Here is an 18944-nt window from a genome sequence, read left to right as displayed (position 1 = left end):
AATTTTTGAATTGTACAAAAGATATATAGTTTATATTTTTCTCTAATACAACATAATGAAAGTACAAAATTAAAAAGAAACAAAAAAATATTTTTAAATATATATATATATATATATATATATATATGAATTTTATAAAAAATAATGGATCAGCTGATAATTGAGTATATTAAAAGAAAATGAAATTAACATATAATGATTTGTAGCAAAAATACTAGTTTCTTAGGAATACAAGTTGTACTAGTTATAAAACTTTAACAATTATACTTCTTTACTGCCAGTTATACCAGTTCTAATAGTTATACCACTTTTCTTAGTTATACCAGTTATATCACTTGTAATAGTTATATTCAGTTTTTTTGTTCTACTATAGTTGAAAATTGATTCTTAAACCGAAAACAATTACCTACTTACTACTCACTATGAATAAACCACTAACACCCATTGTGTAGAAATGTTTTGACTGTAACATTTTAATATAGAAATGTTAATTTGATAAATATTACAATAAATGGTAACTGTTGGGTCAAAATTAGCATATATATTTGCAGTAATATATTATAGGAGATATGGTCAAAGATCCTTTTTTTTTGTAACCATATCTATAGAAACATTTTTAAGTACATTTAAAAGTAACCTCTGATTAAATTTATAGTTATAAAAAATGTCATTACTTAGTAGAGAAAATAAGTTAGCACACATAGGGTATTATGGACTGTATATCAATACTTATCTATACATCCAAAAAAACCCTTTACAATTAATTTTCTATAAAGGTTTTGAGAAAATTAATTTAAAATGATTATAATGCACAATTCTTATCGTTTTAAGTTAAAAAGATTTTAAACGGTTTTATAGAGATTTCAAAATTTTCTTAAAATTTTTAATTAAAACGAAAATAAAACATAAGTATATTGTTTGATAAGGTTATATAGGATTTTAATAGGTGTTAAGAAAATATAAAAAGGTTTTAAATTTTTGTAAGATGTTTTTTAAGTATATATATGATTGACACACTTTTTACTATCTTACATGATTTTAAAAGGTTTTAATTGTAAAAAAATGAAATGAGTTGTAAAAACATGAAACAACCTGAAACAGTCTTAAGCATACACTTTATGATTCCTCGTTTTATTCCTCTATGAATCTAACAAACAAGTTGTGGAAATCTGTAACATCCGCGAACCGAAATCCCGGTTTGGGATGTGCATCGACCGATGTAAGGATGGTGTCGGTCGATGCAAGGTCAATTTTGTGCGGTTCGAGTTTAAGTCAAACACAGCGTTTTGGGTTAGGAAACCCTGAAGTCGTGTTTAAAAGGGAGTTATGTTGTCATTAAGCATGTTTAGCCGTTTTTGAGAGAAAAGAAGAGAGCAGAGAAGTTCTCAGAGTTCTTAAGCTTTTGGGTGAGTTTTTGGGAGATTCGTAGCTGTTCCTGTAGAGATCTGTAGCTGGGATCGTGGTAGGAGCTTTCTAGGAGCGTAGATCTTCCTGTTTGTGGTTAAGAATCTTCTTGGCAAAGGTGAGTACATGACCATGACTTATCTATGCTGGAGATTCCTTTGATCTGCTTGTTTTGTGTGTTTTATTGGCTAGTTAGAATGTTGTTGCGTCGTAAGAGACTTTGGGAAGCTTTTTGTGGCACTGGTTTTGTGTTCTTGGTGATTAGGGACGGAGATCCGGCGAGACGCTTTGGGGAAGAATTATGCTCAGCATGTGCATCGGTCGATGTATCGGTCGATGCAATGCAAGGATGACACGTTTGACCTAGGAGCATCGGTCGATGCCATGTGGAGGCGTCGGTCAATGCAATTAGGGAATTCGTGCAATGTCGAGCATGCGTCGGTCGATGCAGTGTGAGTGTCGGTCGATGCAAGTGAACCTTGTGTCGGTTGATGCAAGCTTGTGTCAATCGATGCGTACCCTGTTGGTGTCGGTCGATGCGGATGTCTAGTTTGTTGTTGGTTATTGATTGTTGTTTGATGGTTAGAGTTATCTCTATTGCTTGTGTGTATAGCCCAGTAGATGGGAGGATTGCCTCATTGAGTGTTTAGAAAATACTCATGCATCTCAATTTGTTTTTGTGGTGCAGGTAAAGGCAAAGTGTGATCGTGGAATCAAGGAAATGAAGAGGAAGATGTTCTAGTGGCTCGATTGGTTGTTGTCTGGATTCTGTTAGGTTACTAGAGTTGGGTCAATAGAACATTGTTAGGTTGCTGGTTCTTTGTTCCATGTTGTTTGGATTATTGGTTTAATTGTTATGGTTTAATATTGGTTATTGAATGTTGGTTATTTAATGATTTATTGGTATTGAATATTTTTCACTGTTTGGTTTGATTGTGGTTAGGTGGCTATTGGGTATGTGTCAATAGAACATTGCTAGGTTGCTAGTTATTTGTTCCATGTTGTATGGGCTATTGGTTTAATTGTTATGGTTAAATACTGTTTATGGAATGTTGGTTATTTAATGGTTTATTGGTATAGACAAGCCAAAATTTTACTAAAAATTGGAACGATTACAAGATGAACGAGCATGTAAAACAATCTAAGAATTGGTCGAGTTGCTTAGATGATCTTGCCATTAACTTTGCTTTATAAAGAATTGTGGATCCCTTTATTACGTCAACCCTTCGGTATTTATATAGAGTATCATATTGATTCGGCTGGTGGAATCCCAAAAATGCCCTTCGCCGATATGGCTTAGTTTGTGGGCTTTTTTTGATGGGCTCATCCATTGATTTGGGTCAGACCCCTTTTTTTGGGAAGAGATGAAACTTAACCCTAACAAGTCTCCAATTTCGTCTTCTCATATTCTTCTTATAGAACTGATCTTGAATGCTAAAGTGCTCATCCACCATGATTTCCTTCTCCTTTGTTATTATCTTAACGACCATCCAACACGTTCACGAAAAAACACATCCAATCAATTTATTTGTTATTATCTTTGCCTTTGTAATTCCCATGTAATGTTACAATTTACAAATAAAAAATAGGACCAAATTGATTTACTGAAGTGTCGAATACTATGTGAATTATTTTTTACTTCTTGAAAGTACGAGAACACTCAAGTTGTCATCAAGACAAGCAAGAGTCATGAATTAATCAACTGATGTACATAGGAGCGTCATTTAGAATTTAAGAATCTACATATGCCTTGTAATGATATATTCACTTGGTAGCAACAACGTAGAGTTAGGGCAACAAATCCTCCAGAATTCAAAATATTCATAATAAGCTTAATAAATCAAACTTACAATTTAAAATTTCAATTGTCTAATACATACTCACGAGTATCCCAACTTCTCTCCTTAGGCCATCATTAATGGGAGAACACCAAGGGTGTTCTAAGCCCAAAAAAATTATAAAAATAATGAATAGTGGCTTTGAACACTTTTTTTAGTTCTTAATGTAGAACTGATTTAAGCCCAGTTCTTATTTGACGTGGCTTCATGTGATTGGACGAGATTTTTTGGAAAAAAAGAAAATATTTCATTTATATAAGTAAGCAATTTAAATGTTAATTTATAAGTTTTTATAATTGTAATATGTTTAAGAATATTATATTAACTTATAAGTATATAATTGCTTTTATATAAGTATGCAATTTTAATGTTAATTTATAAGTTTTTATAATTGTAATATGTTTAAGAATATTATATTAATTTATAAGTATACAATTGCTTTTATATAAGTAAGCAATTTAAATGTTATTTTATAAGTTTTTATAATTTGTAAAATGTTTAAGAATATTATATTAATTTATAAGTATACAATTGTATTTATATAAGTAAGCAATTTAAATGTTAATTTATAAGTTTTTATAATTGTAATATGTTTAATAATATTATATTAATTTATAAGTATACAATTGCTTTTATATAAGTAAGCAATTTAAATGTTATTTTATAAGTTTTTATAATTTGTAAAATGCTTAAGAATATTATATTAATTTATAAGTATACAATTGCTTTTATATAAGTAAGCAATTTAAATGTTATTTTATTAAGTTTTTATAATTTGTAAAATGTTTATGAATATTATATTAATTTATAAGTATAAAATTGCTTTTATATAAGTAAGCAATTTAAATGTTATTTTATAAGTTTTTATAATTTGTAAAATGTTTATGAATATTATATTAATTTATAAGTATACAATGGCTTTTATATAAGTAAGCAATTTAAATGTTATTTTATAAGTTTTTATAATTTGTAAAATGTTTATGAATATTATTTCACTATATCTTTATTCTAAGAACACCATAATTAGTTCTCCCATTTTTTTACCTATGATCTTAACAACTGATCTAACATTATTTTCACTATATATTTAATCTAAGAACACAAAAAAAAGTTCTCCCATTAATGATGCCCTTATAACTTTCATAGAAAACTATATTGAATTTGTAATGCATTACTCCAAAGAAAACTCTTTCAGACATTCTAGAAGACCCAAAACAAACTTAAGCTATGAAAAGGTTTGAAAATAGTTTTTAGAAAAAAATATTCAGTTGTTATAGAAAAATAGGTTTATTCCTGATATATTATACATTTTTAAAAGATTACTCAGATATTTAGTGTTTTGGGTGTAATTACAATTAACACCCTATGTTTATTTTTTTTAATTCCAAAATATTAAAAAAGTACACATCAGCAAACGATTCCACGTCATTCTTGACAATAAACGTCTGATTTATACTTCAAGGCTGAGTTTTAATATTTAAAGGAAAACGAAAGGTCTCGTAGATTCATATGACGGCTGAGTTATAATGCTTGGTGGCTGACTTATAACAAGAAATAAACTGAAAGTAAACGCCTGATTTATATTTACTTCACGACTAAGTTATAATACATAAGGGAAACCGAAATGTTTCATAGATTCATATGACAGCTGAGTTAAAATGTTTCGTGGCTGACTTATAACAATAAATAAAAGTAAACAGCTGAATTTTATTACTTGAGGGCTGAGTTATAATACTTAAGAGAAAACGAAATGTCTCTTAGATTCATATGATGGCTGAGTTATAATGTTTGGTGGTTGACTTATAACAAGCAATAAACTTAAAGTAAACTTGTCGTGCGTTGTTTCCGCATCTATCTGCACAACTCTACACCCTGTATCATCGGTGTTAAATACATATTTGTGTTTCTTTACCCAACTACCAGAAACAACAATTAACGGAATTGGATCCATTAAAGAAAATGAAGAAGAATAAGGAAAATTAATAAGAATGAGTGTAATTAAGAAGTGAAAACAAGGGGAAAAACAAGGCGAAGAAGAAGGTAAAAACATGTAAATCCTTCACTTTTGAAGGGACGACGTTTCGTATTTCCGGAGAAGATGATGACATGGAATGATGACATGGATGATGCGTCCGAAGTGGCAAGTCAGCCACCAAACGAACATGTAAATCATCCTAATTAAATCAGCCATCAAACAGAATTATAATTAAAAAGCAAAAAAATGGCTGTCAAATTCAGCCGCTTAATGTCATAACTAAACTGAAATTTTTTAATTCAACCGTATCGTTTAATAAGTGAGCCGTAACTGAATGATATTCTAGTAATTAATCTTTTGCTACTAAGTCAGCCGTAAAATGACCGAGTTTTCCGATAAGTCAGCTCATGCCGGCTGAGTTATAATACTTAACCATAACTCAGTCATAACCATATCTCATAAGTCATCTATTGTTCATAACTCAGCCAGATTCAGAAAGTTAATTTAGCTGTGTCATAGTGATAACTCAGCCAAAATTTTGACAATTCAACCACTAGATTAAAACTCTGTTATAAGAGCGGTTGTGTTATGCTTATAACTCAGTCAGATTTTATTAAGCCAGCAATAACTCTTGAGTGAGTTATGCTCTAAGTTAGCCGTCCGCTCATAACTTAGATATTTTCCCATAAATCAGTCGCAATATACTGTAATTCAGCCGACATTACCTCTATAACTCATTACGGCTCAGTTATTTAATATACTTCAGCGAAGATATGTTCCAACAAATGAGAGCCCTTCCGATGTGATACCTAAATTAAAGGCAAACTTGACTTGGTACTAATTACCATTTGACTCATGTTTCATAATACAAACATCATCTAACTAATGGTACTGCATAAAAAGTTGAAACTACTATATATATATATATACAAAAAAAAAAAAATTAACTACTAAGAATGGTAGGGACTGCGCGAACCCAAACCCCCTCTGCCACAAATAATGACATAGGCTCTTCCTCATGGGCAATGGAGGTCACTAGCCTAGGCCACTCGTCTTCTTGATCACGAGTTGACCCCGTCCAGGTAAGTAATCTGCTCGTACACACCGCCTCTATATTTATACCCTTGCTTCCATAGTCATCTCTTTGGGTCTGAGCGATGTGGGACCTTTTTATAGATTTGGATTTGCGCATTTGATAAAATTAAGAAAGTAAAGAGACGACGACAGTTATGAGTTATGGTCTCACGTAATTATCTCCTCGTCCCCACTCTCTATTCTCTCGCCGGAGATTTATACTTTACAGTGCTAAACTGACTCACATTTCAATTAAATTCAAACCCTAGTTTCGCCGGAAATCTCTCAAAACCCGATGGAGAAACCATCCACTATATAAATCTCTCCTCACTGCTCACACATTTCGCAATGTTGATTTCTCAATGTCGGAGATGACAGCTGCAATTTCGGCTTCGTTCAACGCCGGTAAACAGAACAAACCGCCGTCGTTTCCGTCAGAAACACCGCATCGCCGTCCTAAATCACGAGATGTACCGTCGCGTTACCTTAACGGCGCTTCCTCTTTTTCGTCGTCATCGGTTTTCCACCAATCGTCGTCACCGTCCTCCGCGGCGAAGAGATGTCAATCGCCGATTGTTACTCGGCCGGTGACTCCGTCTGTTGCTATAAATCGGCCGATATCAACACCACGTCGTGACTCTTCGGATCGACGAGGTAGTGGTAGTGGTGGTGGTGGAGAGGTTTCTTCAGCGCAGAGAATGTTGTTGACTTCTGGGAGAAGCTTGTTTGCGTCGTTTCAGGCGGATTCGTTCACAGGGAGTGAGTTTAGATCAAAGCTAAACTCATCGCCGGGGAGAGGAACTGTAGAGAAGAAGAAGAAGACGACGATTCCGACGGCAGCAACATCTAGGAGTTGTGGAGCTCAGCAAGAGAAGACAAAGTTCAATGAGCAGTGGCCTAGGTCTCTGCAACCGAGTTGTTTGAGTAGAAGTGTAGACTTCACTGATACTAGGAAGAAACTGAACGGATCTGGTAATGGTGTGGCTAGAGCTCTTCAGAATTCCATGGTGAATAATAACAGACCGCGGATAACGAGAGATTCATTGAGTGTTGAATTAGAGACTGAGAGTGTTTCTTCTGGAAGCTCTAATGGAAGAGGGAAGTTGTTACCAGCTCGTGGCAATGTGGTTAAGGGGAGAGTTCCGCAATTGGCTAGTAATCTGTCGCAGCATCGGTTAGAGCCTGGCTCACAGGTTGCTAAATCTAATGGACTGAGGAAGGTATCGGTGGATGGTCATGTGTTGTCCCCAAAAGGAAGCCAATTGTTTCCAAAGAGTGAGCAGATTCGACCTGCTTCACCTAGCAAGTTTGGTATGACTGCAGCTTCCTCGAGAGGAACCAGCATTGCTAGAGGAATAAGCCCTTCGAGAGGCGTGGTTCCTCCAAGAGGGATTAGTCCTTCAGGCAGGATGAGCCCACTAAGAGTGAGAAGCTCCCTGACTAAAAACATGCCTTTGGTTCTGAATTTTCCTGTGGATGTTAAAGAGAAGACCAGAGATAATGGGGTTGCTGATGCTCACTTGTTAAAGCTATTACACAATAGGTTGCTGCAGTGGCGATTTGCTAATGCACGAGCAAATGCTGTTATCTCTTCACAAAAGTTGATAGCGGAGGTTAGTAAATCCTTTTCGTCCTGAATGCTTTAGAACCTTTATTATTAGCACAATAAGTGTTTCCAATCCATTTCGGATTTTAACATTCGGTCACTTTGAATGTGGCAATAGCTAATGGTTTTAGAAAATCAGTTAGTTTCAATGAAAACAAAATCGTAGGCACGTCTCTCTTGTGTTAAAAAAGTTAAATCTGTTATGTTGTACAGGCTTGTCTATTCCAACTATGTCCAAGTGGCTAAGTTTTAAGTGGTTAGTTTTCAGTTGGTTTTCAGTTAGAGGCCACAAACTCTGATGAAGCCTTGTTTTCATTGCAGAAAAGATTGTACAATGCATGGATAAGTATCTCTATGCTGTATGATTCTGTCAGAGCGAAAAGAATTGAATTGCAGCACCTGAAGCAGAACTTGAAACTGATATCTATTCTCAATAAGCAGGTAAGTTAATCCACTTTTTTTTTATATATCTTGAACCGCCTTAGCCCCCTGTGCTCTTTAAGTAACACTTTTATATGAGTGATTTTCCCTTTTGGATTCCTTTGTATGTTCTGCCTCTTATAGCTTTGTGACCTTCTCCAAATTGGATCTTACTTAGCAAGAAAGTTAATTTTTTTTTCATGCAAATATATAGATGGGACATCTAGAAGAGTGGTTGGTTATGGAACGGGATTATATGGGTTCTTTGGTAGGAGCTGCTGAAGCGTTGAAAGGCAGCACGCTTTGTCTACCTGTTGATTGCGGGGCAATGGTTTGACACTTACTCACACGTATTGCCTATAGTACTGTATTGAGAAAACATGTGTTATGCTTGCTGATGATGATACCATATGCAGGTAAACGTACAAAGTGTTAAGGATGCCATTTGCTCAGCAGTTGATGTTATGCAAGCAATGGCATCTTCCATATGCTTGTTGCTGCCAAAGGTGACCCAATCTTTTCCCTCGTCGTGTTTAGTTTTTTTTACTGCCGTACTCAATAGTGTGTAGCTGCAATTTTTAACACCTAATTGTTAAGACAAATAGAGAGTAAGCAATGTACTGAGTTGACAGAGCACATCCCTTCTTGTTTAATTGCGCCCATCTCCTCTTGCAGTCAAGTGAATAGTCCACTATCTTCGCTTACGCATTATTCTCTGATTATGATTAGTGTCTTAATATCTGGTCTAAAGTACTTTGTTCCATAATTTTTATCAGCACTACGTGATTGTGAGAAGAGGACTTGCGTCGATAAGTTATTCAAATTTATATACTAAAAAGTGAATCCCATTTTCTCAGGTTGGGAAGATAAGCAGCTTGGCAGCAGAACTTGGCAGTGTAAGTGTCAAGGAGGAAAGGATGCTCGACGTGTGCCGGGACCTCCTAAACACAATCTCAGCTCTGCAGGTACGATATCTATATTTGATCCATTCTGTAACTAGAGATTTGGGGATTTATCTTTAAACTATGCAGGTTACGGAATGCAGTTTGAAGACACAGATTACACAGCTACGATAGTAAAAGTGACAAAAGTTAACAGAATGTTAGTTCGAAAGCCACTCAATATGGTCAATTTTTGGAGTTATGAGAATGTAAGGAGATCATCTGATTCAAATAGAGGGGCCAATTCAGTTTGATAGTTTAACTTTAACAACAAGAAGTCTGGTTGTAAATATACAAGTCGTGGTTTAAATCAAATTTAATTTGCTGTTGCTACTTCTGTTCTGCAGATATTAATGTTTAGTGTGTCCTTTTAGAAACAGAGGAACTGAAACATATATAGCTAATCATCCAAACAATTCAGGTTAGATCATGAACATCTTTTAGACTACTTTTGTAGGTAACTCAACAAAATTGTTTTATATATATGTAGAAATATCAACATAATTTATGGGAATTTGTCTGAGTTTATAAATAATATTTTATCAGTTGTAACTTGTAGAAAACGTAAACATCAAAAAAAAATTGAATATTTTGTTTGCAAAATTGGATTCTTTGAAATTGAAAATTTGGTATTTACAGTTTATAGTAAACTTCACCAAACTTCACTTCAGGCAAGGCTTCTTCGCCGCCATCGGACTCATCACTTCGTCGTCCGGCGAAATTTCCCGTACCTGCCTAATATTAAGGTCAAACCCACGGTGGCTATTACTGCTGACGTGGCTAGTAGATCCCACACCTTCCGAATTCGAAACGCCTCCGTTTCCATTCCCTTCGTAATGGCACCGCTTGTGGCCGCCAAGAGCTTGACCGGTGGCGAAAGATTTCAAACAGATCGAACAAACGTGAGATTTGACGGCGGCGGAAACTGCCATCGACTTATCTTTGTCTCCACCTCCGTTTAAACTCCGGTGGCTCGCCTTGTGACCGCCGAGAGCTTGGTAAGACGAAAACGTCTTGTCACATACGCCACACTTATAACCAGGCTTCTTGGCGGCCGTTACAGCATCAAGATCGCCGCGGTCGCTAGCAAGAAGCATGAGACAGAAAGCTAGATACTCTTCTTCAGTGAGACCGTGGTCGTGATGACCAGATCTAGAACGTTTTGATCGTTTCTTGCCTCTGGTCCATTGCTCAAAACCATGGAATCTTGTTGCCTCTTCGACCAGTCTTGGTGAATTCAGAGCTTCAAGGGCCATTGTTACAAGAATTGTTAAAAAGCTAAGTAAAAGAGCAGAGAAAGATATATAGAATAAGGTGAAGTGTGGAGAAGAATCTTGAGAGGAGAGGAAGTTGCGTGAGAAGAAGAGTGAGAGTGGGTGGCCAAATTGGGCCGATTAAATTATTTTAGTTGAAACGAGATATGTGCGGAGCAAGTTGTTGTAAGTTGTAAGTTGTAACCAAAGTATGTTAATAAAATATGATTTTGAAATTTGGTGAGAGTGGAATATATATTTATTTTGGCACGTTTGTGTGGGGAGTAGTGATAAAGAGGCACACAAGTCGGGCTATGTACTCTTCTTCTGATTAGTTGAGAGTTGACATTTGAATCCAACTACATGATAATGAGATAATGATTGCTTCTTTTAAAACTTATAAAGACCATGTCTCTAAACCTAGACCGTATTTTATAATTACATCTACCTTTTCATTTAATGTTTTAAGACACTTTGCATATACTGTATACATTGTGATTTATCAAGGTTTGTATCATGTTTAAAGTATTTGTTAATCGCACTGATCTTTCATTTTAAGTGGGTGAGCGCCTAATGCGAAAAATCAGAAGTTATACGGGTTTTATTCATGAACTAATTTCTTTTTATTTTTATGTCATTTTTGGTTTATAATGTTATTCACTGATCTTTCGTTTTATACCAAAAAATGTTTAAAGAATTTTTCCCCTCAAATATATCAAATCAAGATTGGTCACTACTCAATACATAAATGTTCTCAAAGCCACGGTAGCTGAGTTACATAATAACATTGTTGAAGAAAGCGCTAGGCGGTATCTGGGCGGTGACCCAACGCCTAGCGTCTAAAACGCTTAGTCAGGGCCTATACGGCTTTTAGGCGGTTTAGACGTTTACAACATAAAACATTATATATATATAATTATATTAAAATATATGTTGTAAAAATAAAAAATTTATAAATTATAAACAACGGTAAGAAAAATACATTTATTTAAGTTATATTAACAACATATAAATGTTTATAATTACGTATATAGATATAAAACATAATAATTTAATTATATGTAATTTAAAAATCAAAAATAAATATTAAAATAAAATGTATGTAATTTTAAGCGGGTTAGGCGGTCATCTAGGCGTCTGCTGAGCGCCTAGCGTCTAGACGGCGCCTAGACCGCTTTCTTGAACACTGCATAATAAAAATAAATAAATTTATCAATACAACCAAACTTTGCCACATTATTATGAGCTACACCATTATATTCTTTTCTTGTAAAAGAAAACGAATAAAAGTAAATTTTGAAACCCAAAAGTGAATGTCGTGAATTGAGTTTGTAAGAAAACCATTTTCCGAATAGTCATTGACGAGATTAATAAGTATTTCACAATAGCTCCTAAAGTTTTTCTTCTCTCAAAATATTTACTCAATTTTTTATTTCAGCTTGCGCTTTTAAAACAGTTTTAGAAACACTTTCTTCTAATCCATTAAACACAAAATTATTTAGGGCCTTCCAAATATGCAAAAGAAGCCAGAAGAGTAACAAGGTCTGAGTATTCGTGTAATCATGATGAAGTGAAAGGGAAATGATATTGGAGAGGGGTTATTGTCAAAATAGGCATTTATTGGGTCAAAACTTTTAAAATAGGCTTTTTGTCGATACTCTCAATTTTAGGCATTTTTTTTTGTCGATACTCTCAATTTTAGGCTATTGAAGCGTTTTAAGGACAATCAAGCGGCCATCATCGTTAGCGCCGTTCATTAATCCGACCCGTTTTTTTTAAATAGCATAATACATGTTGATCTCATACTCACTAACAACCTTTCCCAAACAATACAATCAACGGATAACAACCAACATAATAATTAATGTCAATAAACGAATAAACCAATGTCAACAATCTAGCAATGCCAATAACATAAACCCAGACAAATAACCAGCAATCTAAACATCCATTCTAGACAACATCGTTCCATTCTAGCAACCTAACAACATCATAGAACAAAAAACAATCCTTTAGAACATTCTCCTCTTCATCGCCTTGATTCCACGATCACATTTTGTATTTACCTGCACCGCAACACAAAAGAGATGAATAAATATTTTCAGAAATACTAAGTGAGGTAATCCTCCTATCTACTGGACTATAAACACAAACAATAAGATCTCCAGATGCCACAATCAACAAACAATAAACAAAAGAGACAATACACAAATGAAAACAAACATTAGTTGCCTGCTAAGGAAGGTGTTGACCGATGGACACTGGTCACCTTGTGTCCAACAAGACCAAACTGGTGTCGACCGACACCTGTTCGACATCCCCCAAAATCCTAGCAATGTCGACCGACCCCTCCACATGGTGTCAACCGACAGTTACCAAAGCCCTCGTGCCTTCTTCGCCTTTGTGTCAATCGACACCGATGCCGAGCATCGATCTTCAGCTCCGAATTCTGCCTCTCACCGCACCAAGATCAGCCAAGGCTCCTCCAGATGTCTCACCAAGCAGTATAAAGCACAAAATCACACATACAGGTAAGGAATCAATCCAGAGCTCACAGAAAACTCATAGTCATGCACTCACCTTAGATTAGGAAGATTCTGACCAACAATGGCGAAAAACACTCCAACACAAGCTTCTCCCACGTCCTCAGCCTTAGATCTCCAACCATAAGGACATAACTCACAAGAACACAGACAAAAGCTTGGGAAAACCTTCACGAACTCTCAGGAAATATTGGAAATCATTTCGTTCTTTTTTCACAAAAGGGAGGCGACAATAGGTTCACTAAACCTAAAAACGTCGATTTCACACTTTAAATATGATCCCAAAACAAACCAACTCAAATCGAGAATCTTAAAATCGAACCAAACACCCGTAAGTTGATGGTGTCGAGCGACACATTTGCTGGTGTCGGTCAACACCCAAACCAATTTTCAATATTTGATTCGCGGATATTACAATTTAAATATATATAATAAACCCATGAAAGTATTTTATATATATATAAATAAATATTTAATTGTAAAAAAATTAATATTTGTTCCTTATCATTCCTTTACAATTGGTATGAAGATGAATAACGCAGGTCCCATAAGTCAGAAAATTAGAAAACTCTGTTTTGTGAATGGTAACAAAAATTGAGTAACAAAGAAGAATAAGACATTTTCCTCACTCATTTCCTGAAAAGTGGTAACTAATTGGAGCCTTTATGTTATAATGCGAAATTAAAGTTTTAGTTTTTCTGATATTATTTTGATTTTATGGTTTTCTTTTTTCAATGTTGGGTTGATTGGTGCATGTTTTCTTTTTACGTTTAGGTTTTTAGAATCCCTAAATAACTTTACCGAGGTCAAAATTTTATATAAACTATTAATTTTTTTTTTGGGTTTGAAAATTGAAATAGGAACCAAACAAAATATATCCATTTTTAATAGTATTATTGTGTTAATATTAAAGTGCATATTGCCAATATAATAGTTTCTTCTTGATAAATAATTTACAAAAAAAAACATAATTATTTATGTATATAGTATAAACCAACATGGAAAGTAGAGTAAATTACATGAAAATAAATCATGAACAAGATGAAAAATAATTTTAAAATTATAATAATAAAATTTGAAAATAGAGAAGAAAAAAATCATTTGTTGACGAAAAAGCCACTTATAAAAAATAAGAAACATGAAAAAATAACTATGTACACAACTTTAGGAAGCTAGAAAGAAACAAATATTATAGACATGTACGATGGGTGGGCAAAAAACCGTAATCCAAAAAAACAAACCGAAATAAATGGTTTGGTTTGGTTATGGTCTCGTCTAAAAATCCATTTGATTGTCATATTTATTAACCAAATGGTTTATGTCTGGTTTGGTTAAAAACCGTAAAACTGAATGGTCTTTTTGGTTTTGATGAATATGTTAAATATCTATATATAATTATTATATATGTGCCACTTTATATTGTATTTAATAATATTCTTACGAATTTTTTTATTGGATTTATATTTATTTGAATGAATTTCTTTGGATTTTACTTACAAGCTTTGAGTTTCTGAAACTATATTTAGATTCTATTATTTTAAATTATGTATAACTTATTTGTTGATATATTTCTGTTATAATATTTTATGTAACAAATTAAATTTTTATGTAAAATATGAAATAACCTATAAAAAAACCATAACCAAACCGAAACCAAACTGAATGAGATATTTATGGTTTTTATATGGTTTCACTTTTAATAAAACTAGTAAACCGTAAAACTGTAAAAACCGAACTATAACCAAACCGATATACATATGGTTTCTATATGGTTTTAAATTTATGAAACAAAAAAAACCGTAAACCAAAAAACCGAAACGAAACCAAACCGAAAAATCGAACACCCACCCTTTTTGCCTTTACTACAAAAGAAATTAAAGGGGACAAAAAAAACAATGTTGTTAAAATATGGACTTGAACACATGATAAGAGGGTCATTTCTGCTTATCAATTAGCTTACAAATCTAGTTTTTCATATCTAACCCCTTTTCTAACCTGACTTCGAGTAAGAAACTTGGCCAAGAGGAAGTTTTGTTAATTTCTCTATTTTCTCACGTTACGAGATCCAAAACAAAATTAGTGGCACACATTATGTTAAATGCAATGATATGAAGCTGATATGAAGCTGATATGAAGCTGGCACACATTAGATCCAAAACCCATACATTTTAGAATGCTTAACAATTTTAAGTCAAGATTAATATCTTCAATTGCAATGATATGAAGCTGGTGGGGTCAAGAACATGAAATGAGATTTTACAACCGAGAGTTAAACTACCACAACTAGGATAGGCTCAATTAAACAGGTTGGGCTCAATAATAAACAAAAATTAAGGGTGCTAAATTAATAAATTATAACGGGACCTTCTCCGTTTCTTGGTGATCAACAATAATACGATGATGGCAAATCATTTCGTTGTGATTAAGCTATTTTGTTTGAATGATTCCGCTGACTATGCGTGGAAATCTATACTATCAAAGCAAAGGTACTCACTAGATTCAAATTGGACTATGACTTTGCTTTGGTACGTTTTTTTATTAAAAATGGTTAGAGAATCGCCTAATTTAATTAGATTAGCCTATAGTTTTAGTTTATCTAAATGACGTTTATACCCTTTGCTCGACACCTTATTTACCACCGGGTTGGGACGTGGATCCTGTTTAATCCAACAATAGAAGATATAAAACGCGCGGATCTGTTTGTACTACGGGTTGATAATATTCGGATCCTGTATTTTGTTTGATTTATGATTAGTTATTCACACAACCAAACAAAGTTATTCTTATCACGCAAACACTCGGACTTCAATCAAACCATATATTTTAATATATTAGTAAACTATATATTATCAACATTGATCTTAACTGATAATCTTTCGGTATAATCTTTTTAAATATAATATTTTTAAATAAATATTTCCCTTTTCAGTTATAATAATTTGAAAGGAATATTCATCTTACCAAATCTTACTAAATTGTTTGATTTCCGATATGATAATTATTCTGTAATCTTTAACGATAAACTTTAAGGAATATTCATCTTTCGGTTATAACGAATAAGGTAAGTAAATATATTTGCGTATATTGGATATATCAAAACTTAACTTCTAAATGATAACCTAAATGTACCTAATTTGACTATAAATATATTGAGAGTTACTGACTGAAATATTATACTAAAAGAAGACATTTTAAAATCGTTAGTCAAAATGATGGCTCTCTCCCTTTCATACAGTCTCTTGAAAGATCTGAAACTATACAAAAATACTTGGCGTATTCAAGTTAAAATTCTCCATAGTTGGAGAATGAATACCGCTAAACTTGGTGAATCAATCGAGTTGATTATGGCTGCCGAAACAGTTTGTTTATTAAATATAAAATTAAGTTCTATTCCAGAAAACGGTGTTTTTTTCTTTTGTTTATATAGGGTGACAAATCGGAGCTTCTGTGAGAAAGGATCATATCCAGAAGTTTGAAGCTGATTTGGAGCCTGGAACTTGGAAAATTATAACAACTTTTGGTTTGAATCTCTGTACAGGCTACTTTCGTCCTTCTCTTATAAAGTATAAGATCAGTACCAAATATGGTACCAATATTGTTCCTTCTGAAAATGTATCTGATGATCACTACCTATCATTCATATCGTTTGATAGTATACTTACTGGAAATCTAAACAAAAATCTGTTGCTAGGTAATTTAGTAAATTAATATAGATTTTTACTACTTTATAAGGATTAATTTATTGACCGTTTAACACGTTTGTATTATTAAATTTATAGACGTTATTGTTCAAGTAGTTAGTTCTGGAGGGATTGAAGAAATCACAAGCCGTAACAACATTACCAGGAAGAAAATCGAGTTTGAGATAAGAGACATTGAGTAATATTATAGATCTATTGAAATAATTTTATATGTCATCGTCTATACGTTAAACTATATTTTATATCATCTATACATTTTATATTCTTAACATAGGGATAATCGATTATCATGTACTCTATGGGAAACCTACGCTGAAGCTTTAGATCGTGATGGTATGGTCATGTGTACATACCATCAATGAGTCAAGTGATGGTATGGTCATGTGTTTCCTACGCTTTGTTAAACAAAACAGCTTCAAAGGTAACAACAATGAAAATATTTTGATATGTCATATATTTTGTATTTATATTTACACTGACAATATAAATATTTTCATTACAGCTGTGCCTAATATATCATATTTATATTTTATTTCAGATAAACGATACATTGAAAATGTTTTCAATTCTTCTATCTTGATGATCAATCCTCAGCTACCAGAGATAGAGGCTTTTAAGAACATGTATATTTAAAGAGAGTTGAAATTATTATAATATTTTGTTCCATTGTTATTTACTATTTCTCTATATTTTCAGTCTTCCTGGAGATTGCTTGGCTTTATCAATCACCAATTATGGCGGAAAGAGAGTTTATAACTCTTCTGCCAGTAAGAGAGGTCTTGATTTTCCATTGCAAATGATCGATGATGTACTTGCTGAAACACAGGTAATTTACATTTATTTCATAGTGAAACAATATATAAAAATATTACTAAATTATTAACCAACATGATAGATGCTTAAGGGTGTCATATGATTTTCATAGGTAGGGAAATGTAGAATTGCATGTACTATATCAGAAATCGATACAGATTGGGGTTGGTTCTATATTAGCTGTCGAAAGTGTAATCAGAAGGTTGATAAAGAGGATTTGACAATTAAATTGGAAGGGGTAAAAAAAACAAACAAACCAAGGTGGAGGTGTGAAACCTGTAACGAGTGGGCCACGTTGATTGAACCTAAGTAAGTCTTCTAATTAAGCTAGATTATGATCTACTTTGAAATATGAATATTTGTTTTGATATATTCAATGATTTTTCCCTCTTTAGGTATAAATTACATGTCCACGTGTGGGATAAAAGTGGTGAAACCAAATGTTTTCTGTTTGATAGTTGGGCATCAAAAATTGTTGGTGTTTCCGCAGCTGAAATACTAAATGGTTCAATTGAAGAGGTAGTTTTATATATTACAGATACATGTTTTAACCAAATACGGAATCGAACAATAAATATTAAATATGCAGATTATGGATCCTACTCTAATACCTGATCCAATTAAGGCTGTCTGTTGCAAGACATTTCAATTTCTCATATGTATTACTGGGGACAATATTTCTGGTGCTAATGATACTTACAAGGTTGCTAATGTTTGGGAAGGCAATAACTTCATGGAAATTGCTGATGAAGAATCGGAAAATACTATAGAAAGAATTAGTCTCACCCCTTCTGAACAGGTTTTTATTTGAAATTATATGTATAATACTATATATATTAGAGAACTAAAGCATAATTCTAATGTATATACTATTTATGTACGTGCATCACTAATGATTACTAATGGCACTGAGCCATATGAAACTGATCATTCTTCCATTTCAACTCCTTTGCCAAAGCGCAAAACAGAATCGATCCACCATACCATTGATCAATCATCTACAAGTAAGAAACAATGTTCCAATCTCTCTACTGATTTCACCGAAGATAACGGAGATTATCCTACCAAGGATTTGAATGAAGTCACTAGCTGTGAAGATGTTCATAACAGAAAAGCATAGTCCGACTCCATTTTCTTTGCTTTCCAAATATTTTCACATTTTTCATGTTGAACAATAACAAGCATTTTTTAAATTCATATTTTGGTATTTCATTTTGATATTTCGATTAATATTACCTATAAGATTGTTTTATTATCAATAAATCACTATGGTATTTTTCAATAATGTTGTTGATTTTTTCTCATCTGATTTTTGTACTGTTAAGATTATTGGGTTTAGTTTATTTCCATTACTTTTTGATATTGTTGTAAATTAT

The 18944-nt window shown here is 33.3% G+C and overlaps 3 protein-coding genes and 2 pseudogenes across 4 annotated transcripts; 3 read left to right on the top strand and 2 right to left on the bottom strand.

The window, feature by feature from the left end:
• Positions 1–6176: 6176 nt before the first annotated feature.
• LOC147921559 (U1 spliceosomal RNA) lies at positions 6177–6307 on the bottom strand (annotated as a pseudogene).
• A 142-nt stretch (positions 6308–6449) lies between these two features.
• LOC147921558 (QWRF motif-containing protein 9 pseudogene) lies at positions 6450–7598 on the top strand (annotated as a pseudogene). Its single transcript, XR_015588267.1, has one exon. The product of XR_015588267.1 is annotated as a QWRF motif-containing protein 9 pseudogene (transcript).
• Positions 7545–9591, top strand: LOC104760639 (QWRF motif-containing protein 9-like). The gene is made up of 6 exons (XM_010483597.3): positions 7545–7904; positions 8219–8338; positions 8532–8648; positions 8734–8823; positions 9175–9282; positions 9349–9591. The coding sequence occupies exons 1-6, from the start codon at positions 7605–7607 to the stop codon at positions 9391–9393; spliced, it is 780 nt and encodes a 259-aa protein (XP_010481899.2). The 5' UTR covers positions 7545–7604; the 3' UTR covers positions 9394–9591.
• Positions 9592–9707: 116 nt separating this feature from the next.
• On the bottom strand, positions 9708–10731 carry LOC104760638 (zinc finger protein AZF3-like). Its single transcript, XM_010483596.3, has one exon. It carries the CDS (start codon positions 10512–10514, stop codon positions 9921–9923), a length of 594 nt encoding a protein of 197 aa, XP_010481898.1. The 5' UTR covers positions 10515–10731; the 3' UTR covers positions 9708–9920.
• A 2199-nt stretch (positions 10732–12930) lies between these two features.
• On the top strand, positions 12931–18688 carry LOC147921557 (replication protein A 70 kDa DNA-binding subunit B-like). Its single transcript, XM_087497738.1, has 10 exons — positions 12931–13042; positions 16593–16745; positions 16834–16933; positions 17030–17088; positions 17294–17378; positions 17452–17581; positions 17681–17877; positions 17964–18087; positions 18158–18367; positions 18527–18688. Exons 1-10 carry the CDS (start codon positions 12931–12933, stop codon positions 18686–18688), a joined length of 1332 nt encoding a protein of 443 aa, XP_087353864.1.
• Positions 18689–18944: the final 256 nt, after the last annotated feature.

This window comes from Camelina sativa, chromosome 18 (assembly GCF_030686135.1).
Source record: "Camelina sativa cultivar CO46 ecotype springtype chromosome 18, ASM3068613v1".
NCBI classification, from domain to species: Eukaryota; Viridiplantae; Streptophyta; class Magnoliopsida; order Brassicales; family Brassicaceae; genus Camelina; species Camelina sativa.
This window is presented reverse-complemented; position numbering and strand designations above follow the sequence as displayed.

What these genes read in the sequence shown, in the direction of transcription:
- LOC104760638 (XM_010483596.3), bottom strand. Translation starts at nt 10,514, where the DNA reads ATGGCCCTTGAAGCTCTGAATTCACCAAGACTGGTCGAAGAGGCAACA.
- LOC104760639 (XM_010483597.3), top strand. Translation starts at nt 7,605, where the DNA reads ATGACTGCAGCTTCCTCGAGAGGAACCAGCATTGCTAGAGGAATAAGC. An exon ending in TATCTATTCTCAATAAGCAG is followed by an intron (nt 8,339 to 8,531) that starts GTAAGTTAATCC and finishes GCAAATATATAG; the next exon opens with ATGGGACATCTAGAAGAGTG. An exon ending in ACACAATCTCAGCTCTGCAG is followed by an intron (nt 9,283 to 9,348) that starts GTACGATATCTA and finishes TAAACTATGCAG; the next exon opens with GTTACGGAATGCAGTTTGAA.
- LOC147921557 (XM_087497738.1), top strand. Translation starts at nt 12,931, where the DNA reads ATGCCGAGCATCGATCTTCAGCTCCGAATTCTGCCTCTCACCGCACCA. An exon ending in AAACAAAAATCTGTTGCTAG is followed by an intron (nt 16,746 to 16,833) that starts GTAATTTAGTAA and finishes TTAAATTTATAG; the next exon opens with ACGTTATTGTTCAAGTAGTT. An exon ending in ATAGAGGCTTTTAAGAACAT is followed by an intron (nt 17,379 to 17,451) that starts GTATATTTAAAG and finishes CTATATTTTCAG; the next exon opens with TCTTCCTGGAGATTGCTTGG.